A 7,307-nucleotide genomic window follows, 5' to 3' on the forward strand; every position below is an offset into this window, starting at 1 on the left:
CCTCTGTGTTTTATTCTTTTATTCGTAAAAATTTCATTCACCTTGGTCCTATGCAGGTTCTATCTTCGTTCCCAGTGCGGCTCCGTGCGGCTAAAAAAATGGAACATGTGTATACGCATACAAATAAATGTCAAATTCTTATATTCGCTTATAAGCGATAAATCATTCGCTGCTTCGAACATGACACAATTAATGCGCTCGACGGTATTAAAAATTAATAGCATTAAAGTTCGCGAGACACGAAGTGCGCGAAACTCGTGCCGGAACTAACCTCGACGCGATCGCGAGCGAGATGGGAGTGGAAACGTGATTTCGGAAAAAGTTCATCGTTCGCCGGAATTCGCGTTGAGAGCTGAATGAGCGAGACGCGTGCTGGCTTTATCTCGACTCGCGGATGCGATGTTCGTCAAGCTCGCTCGGTTTTGATCTGAAAGCAAAGTAGCAAGTGACTAGGTCATGCGGGTCATTGATAGTATAATGATACACATTATCACATGTCAGTTTTAATTCCGAGCATTTGGCTTTATTGACAGGTAGACGCGTTACTATCGTTGCTTTTGACTAACGAAACTTTGTGCAAAATATTGTTACGCTCGCGTGGGGAAATGAGACAACGTTAAATAGGAAACAACTTCAATTATATATTTGCTATTTACAAGAAAGCACGCAGACTCGCTCTCTCGCTAAAAACCGTCGCGCACGTCACGACGACTCGACCGCCCCAGAGAAAATCTCTCAAACCCGTTGTTTATCCGTCAACGCTGATCATCTGTTGTTTACGACTCATTGCCAAGAGAATCAGCTGTACGTTCAGAGCTCGGGCATCAATACACGGGCGTAACAATATTATCAAATACAACTCTTCAACTGTATGTGTGAAATAACGAGATATATATCTCTGTATAATTTTCAGTTACTTAGTTTGATATTTAATGATCCTCCTTCAAAGACAATATTATTGCAGAGATCCCAGACGAGATGTATCAAATCATCCAGTATTTATCAGTTAGATGAAGGTATGCTACAACGGGTCAATATGGGAGGAAATACCTACGAAGGTGTTCTCCCATCCTATCATTCCAATGGGGCTGGAATGGAGGTGTGCCAATGGTTGGCACACATCAAATTGTCTAGGATAATTCTTTTAACGTCTGTGGTTTTATTTATCGTGCCATTATTTACCCATTATTATTTATCCAAGGTACGTAAGATAAGAGAGAAAACATTCTTAAAATTTGTTAAGGTATATCTTGACAATGATTGTGCGATATATATCACAATAGTTTTGCAAAGCTTTGTGCTGACCTGAAATTTCTTCTCAGGTAGAAAACGACGCTCCAGATAGGGATATATACAGAACATTTTCAACACTGGAAGCTTTCGAGGACTTTACATCTATGAAAGCATCGCAGCTAAAGATGAGGATAGAAGAGATGCTACGCATTAAGATATCAGTGAGCAACGAGCTGAGAGATCTGAGCGCCAAGAGGCAGAGGCTGCAAGTGGAAGTTAACAGTCTGACCCAGAAGATAGACGAATTGAAGCAGGAATTGCTGCATCAACAGACAGATCTCGACAGACTGAAGATAAGCGTGGAACAGGCACAGGTAGCACAGAGAGAAGCGGTGGAAAGGAACACTCCGGAGTTGGCACCACCTAAGAGAATATTAATCAATATCATCCCGGTTGTATTGCCGAGCACGGATCCGCGGTCGTGCAGGATGTACAATTGTTTCGACCACAGTCGATGCGCGTTGACGAGCGGTTTCCCCGTATTCTTGTACGACCCGGACCAATTCTCGGTGGTCAATCCAGGTTGGGACGTGGATGGCTTTCTGAAAACGACCATCAAGCAAACATTGGGTATGTATTTGACGTGTTTCAGGATTTGTTTGAATATTCCTGTTTTCATTCCACAATGTTCAACCGTGATAAATACATCTCATACAGGATACAACCCGCATCTGACGAGGAATCCAGCGGAGGCGTGCGTCTACATAGTGTTAATCGGCGAAGCGTTGAGCTCCCAGTCAAAGGGGGTCGATCATCGTTACGGGAAACCCGTGGACGTGAAGAAACTACACGCGCTTCCCTACTGGGGTGGAGACGGTAGAAACCACATACTGCTGAACATGGCGCGACGAGACCTGTCCGCGGATTCAGGGAATATCTTCAACAATCTAGACACCGGTAGAGCGATCATAGTGCAGTCGACGTTCTACCGAAATCAGTTCCGCGTCGCTTTTGACCTGATCGTCCCGCCGATCCTGGGACCGCCCGGCGGAGACGTTTGGCAAGAGTGCGCACAGATGCTACCCGCGAGGAGGAAGTACCTGCTGTCCTTCCAAGGGGAAATGAGGACCTACAAGGGCACACCGATGACGCACCAAATCGACGACGCCGACATGGATCTCGAGAGACTAGCGGTGGACGACAACAATATCGATGCGTTCATCATTCAGCATCTGAAGGACATGAGCAGCGGGCTGACTCTGGACAAATTCTTCATCCAATTCGAGTGCATACCCGCTTCTGTGGAGAGCAAACCCGTGGAGGCTCTCGATTGGTCCCTCTGCGGCACCGACTCCTCCAGACGAGCCATATTGAAAGAATCAACGTTCGCGCTCATCTTGGCGCCCAGCAACGCCACGTTGCTCACCACTTCGTCCATGCAGGCGAGGCTGTACGAGGCGTTGCGATCCGGTTCGATACCGGTGATCCTCGGTGGCGATCAGGTCTTACTCAATTACAACGAGGTCATCGCCTGGAGGAGGGCGGTCATCTTTCTGCCCAAGGTAACCTACATCGGCGATTTTGTTCTCGATGCCCTAGCTTACGAGAGACCATGATTTTTTCAGGCCAGAGTAACCGAAATGCACTTCCTGCTGCGTGCTGTCCCTGACAACGACCTCTTGACGATGCGACGGCAAGGCAGGTTGATATGGGAACGTTACATGAGCACCGCTCAAGGCGCGGTGGACACGATCATAGCCGTGGTCAGGGACAGACTCGGCATACCGCCATTGCCGGCGTCGCAAACGCTCAGTCCTAGTGTCTTCAATGAAAGTTTTGTGGTATATACTTGAGACGTGACTACAGTTTCGGAGAAAACCGTTCCGAGAGTACAAAATTTCATTGAGAAAAATTTACGTATATTCGGCTATCACATTTACTCTTCTCCGTAGAGAAGAATGATCCGCGGAAAAATTGGGGAAGAATAGTTTTTCCCGAAACTTTCAAACTGCGATCTTCGCTCCGGTAGGTTCTACATTGTTTTGATTTCAAAAGCCTTTAAAGTCGGACACTATCATCGCGGAACCAGAGGCTGAGGAGAGCCTAGGTCCCTTGGAGCCGCCGTATCCGTCTCCTGCTTTCAAGAGGAACTACACCACGCTGTTGATTCAAGGTCATGAGATCTGGAACGATTGGATGGACCCGTTCAATTTGTACCCGCAGTTACCTTTCGACACCATCCTACCTAGTGACGCTAAGTTTCTCGGTAAGATCATTATTTTCGATTATCTTCCTCTCGCTGCAGCCATCTTGATGTCGGAACCGAGGAAACGTATGCCCAAAATTCTGGCAGAATTGAAGTAAAAGGATATCTCCATATTTGTGGTCGATTGAGCATATTTGTAAAATGTCCTGAAAACTTTATTTTATTTTAACAATCCATAAAATAGCCGTAAAATCGACATGACGAAATCATGAAAAAAGATCAGCTAAGGAAGAACGTTGTTTCATGTTTTACCGTTTTTGTAAAATTTTATATTTTCTCGCTTTTCACATCGTCAAACCGTTATGTGTGCATTATTTGTTATTTATATAGGTTCAGAGGTTGGCTTTCGACCCATCGGCAAAGGTGCCGGCGGTGCCGGGAAAGAGTTCAGTGAGTCATTGGGAGGCAACTATCCGAGAGAGCAATTCACGATCGTCATGTTGACGTACGAGAGAGAACAAGTTCTTATAAATTCACTGGCACGTCTTTATGGCTTGCCTTACTTGAACAAAGTACTTGTGGTGTGGAACAGCCCAAAGCCACCTGTAGAGGACCTCAAGTGGCCTGACATTGGCGTTCCTATACACGTGAGTTTCATTTGTTCTCGGGTACGACCTTATACGGACTTTATACATAAAGGTATCATTAAACCACTTTGAAAATATTTCCGGGCAGGTTATAAAGGCCCCGAGGAACAGTTTGAACAACAGATTCCTGCCGTTCGATGCGATTGAGACAGAAGCCGTTCTTTCCGTTGACGATGACGCTCACTTGAGGCACGATGAGATTATGTTCGGTTTCAGGTAAGCCGCTTTCGCGCACACTCTTATTAGTTAATGCGACTTTGTTCGACTATCGTGTGGTTTCAGAGTATGGAGGGAACACCGAGATCGCGTGGTAGGATTTCCCGGCCGCTTTCACGCGTGGGATCAAAATTACCATAACGCTTGGAACTATAATTCCAACTACTCCTGCGAACTCTCTATGGTCTTAACCGGAGCCGCTTTCATTCACAAACACTATACATATCTGTATACCCACTGGTTACCGCAAGCAATAAGGGATAAAGTCGACGAGTACATGAACTGCGAAGACATCGCCATGAATTTCTTAATATCTCACATCACGAGGAAACCACCAGTTAAAGTAAGGCGTTACCTTTAATACGAAGAGAATGATTATATTTTAATATATCGAAAAACGATAAATTAATGTAAATATATTCATACACGCGATTTTAGGTGACTTCACGTTGGACGTTTAGATGTCCGGGTTGTCCAGTCTCACTTTCCGAAGATGATACACATTTTCAAGAGAGGCACAGATGCATCAACTTCTTTTCTCAGGTAATAAGGATTTCTGGTTGTCAGGTAGCTTTATGTAATCTGTTTTGAAATATGTTTATTAATTATATTAACAATAATGGTCGCTAAATACTTAAACGACTTGGCGAGATTACTCAATATGAACAATGCTTTCAGGTTTTTGGATATATGCCATTATTGAATACACAATATCGAGCGGATTCGATACTATTTAAGACACGAATACCACATGACAAGCAAAAATGCTTTAAGTTTACATGAGAAAACAACCTAATCGAATTTTTATGTATTGGGAGTACAAATTAGTTCGGTCCGTTTTCAAAAGATGGCTCTGGCTGTAATGAATGTTTCATAGTGACAGCTGATTTCGGTGGTTTCAGAGAGGTTAGACATCTGTCAATAATATTCAGTTTATATCCCTTTGAGTTTCATACAAAACCTCTGTTTTTTACTGTGTTGAATATGTCAAATTTTGTGTTAACTAAGCAGCATTTGCGGGAGGTTTTAATTGGAAGAAAAGTGCTTTAATTGGAAGAAAAGTGCAGCTGAAGCACATCGAATGCTTGTAGAAGTTTATGGTGACAATGCTCCAATTGATAAATCATGTAGGGAATGATTTCGACGTTTCAAGAATGGTGATTTCAGCGTTGAAGACAAGCCTCGCTCTGGACAGCCAAAAAAATGGGACCAAAAGGATGTTGTATACTATGAGCCGCTACAACCTGGCGATTCCATTACGGGCCATCGATATAGGCTACAATTGATTCGTTTGAGCCGTGCATTACGAGAAAAACGGCCGGAATACGAGCAAAGACATGACAAAGTTATTCTTCTGCATGATAACGCTCATGTCGCAAAAGTCGTAAAAAATTATTTGGAAACGCTCAAGTGGGATATTTTACCGCACCCGCCGTATTCGCCGGACATTGCTCCTTCTGATTACTGGTTGTTCCGACGGATGCAGCACGATTTGGCAGGTCACCGGTTCACTACTTTCGCAGAAATCGAAAATTGGCTCCTAACTTGGATCGCCTTAAAAAATGAGACATTTCTTCGAGATGGAACTCGAAAATTGCCTGAGAAGTGAGAAAAAATAGTAGCCAACAATGGAATACTTTGATTAATCTNTATTTTGTTCTGAAATAAATGCATTTTTGACCACAAAAAAACGGACCGAACCAATTTGTACTCCCAATACGTGTACGTATATTGTAGGATAAGATTTATATGTGACTTTGATACAAAACTCGTCGAGCTCACGCCACTTATAAACTATTATATACGACATTTTACAAAGTACATGCAAGGAATAACTAACAATCTGGTAAAGTATGACATATTGAAGTGTCGTAATAAAACTCCTGTTTAGGGAAGATATCTCTAGTGACCTCGTACTTCATATATGTTAATAAGGTCATGACTTTAAACAACAATCAAAAGATCTTAGCCGTCGCTCATTGTTTAAGTTAAAAAGCTATTAACAAAAGAATTGAAAAATGCTAACAATTGTTAGAAAAAATAATAAATCCTTTTAATATCCCAATTAGGGATTCAGAAGGGAAGCGAAGCCCTCTCCATTCCACGCGATTTTTGCAGTAAGAAAAATTATAAGAATTCGAGAATCCTAAGTTCTTTGGGGGCAATTTGACAACTGAAGCCGATGAGGAGGCGAGACTCATGGAGACGGAACAATTTCAAAATTCAGATTGATGTTACTCTAATAAACATTGACTACACCACGGGCAAATTATTGACCGTCTAATTACATTACGACCATATGAATAGTTAAATAGACTATTTTCGTGGTAAATCAAATTTAAGAATTTACAGAGCTTCATGTTGCGTATTGAGTGTAAATTGAATATGGACTAATTAAATCCGTCAATATATACATTAGAATTATAACAATAACACTTCATTATAATGTATTTTATACTAAAATAACAGATTCTGAAAATGTTAGCAAAGGTCTCTACGCAAGGTTTGTTGTTTTTAAAACGATTTATCACTAAAATATTTCTTTATGTATTTTATTATATATTTAATCCCAAATCTTGCACATTTTTTCAGGATTTCTTTTAGTAGTGTATTTACTCGACTCATCAATTTAGTAAGACGCAAGATTTAAGTGTCAATAATTAGAAGTCTGTTTTAGTAATATTAACAGTTTAAACTTTTTTTGTTAATAATTTTTTAATAAATAACAAGCGACAGCTATGACTTTTCGATTGTTATTCTGGAAGATGATCTCTATAAAAATGTTTCATGTAAAAAACAAGGCAATGGAGATACTTTTCCTAAACGAGAGTTTTACTGTCGTTGTTAAATTGTATAAATAATTAAAACAAAGGCAAACAAATCTTTAAATGTATTTTGTAAATAATGAATGTAAAAGTACTCTTGTGTGATTGAGTAGATGTCAGTGTCTTGAAATTATCTTAACTCTTTTGTGACATGCTGAGTTTGTAGTAATTAGGAATGAT

The 7,307-nt window shown here is 41.4% G+C and overlaps 1 protein-coding gene across 3 annotated transcripts; it reads left to right on the forward strand.

Moving 5' to 3' along the window:
* The first annotated feature begins 62 nt into the window (after positions 1-62).
* LOC106745718 (exostosin-3) lies at positions 63-5,187 on the forward strand. Of its 3 annotated transcripts, none has more exons than XM_014621584.1 (11): positions 63-869; positions 950-1,201; positions 1,323-1,863; positions 1,951-2,795; positions 2,859-3,074; positions 3,289-3,499; positions 3,830-4,086; positions 4,175-4,302; positions 4,369-4,645; positions 4,741-4,845; positions 4,981-5,187. In XM_014621584.1, exons 2-11 carry the CDS (start codon positions 1,019-1,021, stop codon positions 5,083-5,085), a joined length of 2,868 nt encoding a protein of 955 aa, XP_014477070.1. In that variant the 5' UTR covers positions 63-869; positions 950-1,018; the 3' UTR covers positions 5,086-5,187. The 3 variants fall into 3 exon arrangements, with proteins under 3 accessions (XP_014477070.1, XP_014477069.1, XP_014477071.1); XM_014621583.1 differs by having other exon boundaries at positions 965-1,201; XM_014621585.1 differs by having other exon boundaries at positions 63-533; positions 965-1,201.
* The last annotated feature ends 2,120 nt before the right edge of the window (positions 5,188-7,307 follow it).

Source organism: Dinoponera quadriceps, unplaced genomic scaffold (assembly GCF_001313825.1).
Source record: "Dinoponera quadriceps isolate SergipeBrazil2010 unplaced genomic scaffold, ASM131382v1 scaffold1441, whole genome shotgun sequence".
Lineage (NCBI taxonomy): Eukaryota > Metazoa > Arthropoda > Insecta > Hymenoptera > Formicidae > Dinoponera > Dinoponera quadriceps.

What these genes read in the sequence shown, in the direction of transcription:
- LOC106745718 (XM_014621584.1), top strand. Translation starts at nt 1,019, where the DNA reads ATGCTACAACGGGTCAATATGGGAGGAAATACCTACGAAGGTGTTCTC. An exon ending in CCCATTATTATTTATCCAAG is followed by an intron (nt 1,202 to 1,322) that starts GTACGTAAGATA and finishes ATTTCTTCTCAG; the next exon opens with GTAGAAAACGACGCTCCAGA. An exon ending in ACATTGGCGTTCCTATACAC is followed by an intron (nt 4,087 to 4,174) that starts GTGAGTTTCATT and finishes ATTTCCGGGCAG; the next exon opens with GTTATAAAGGCCCCGAGGAA.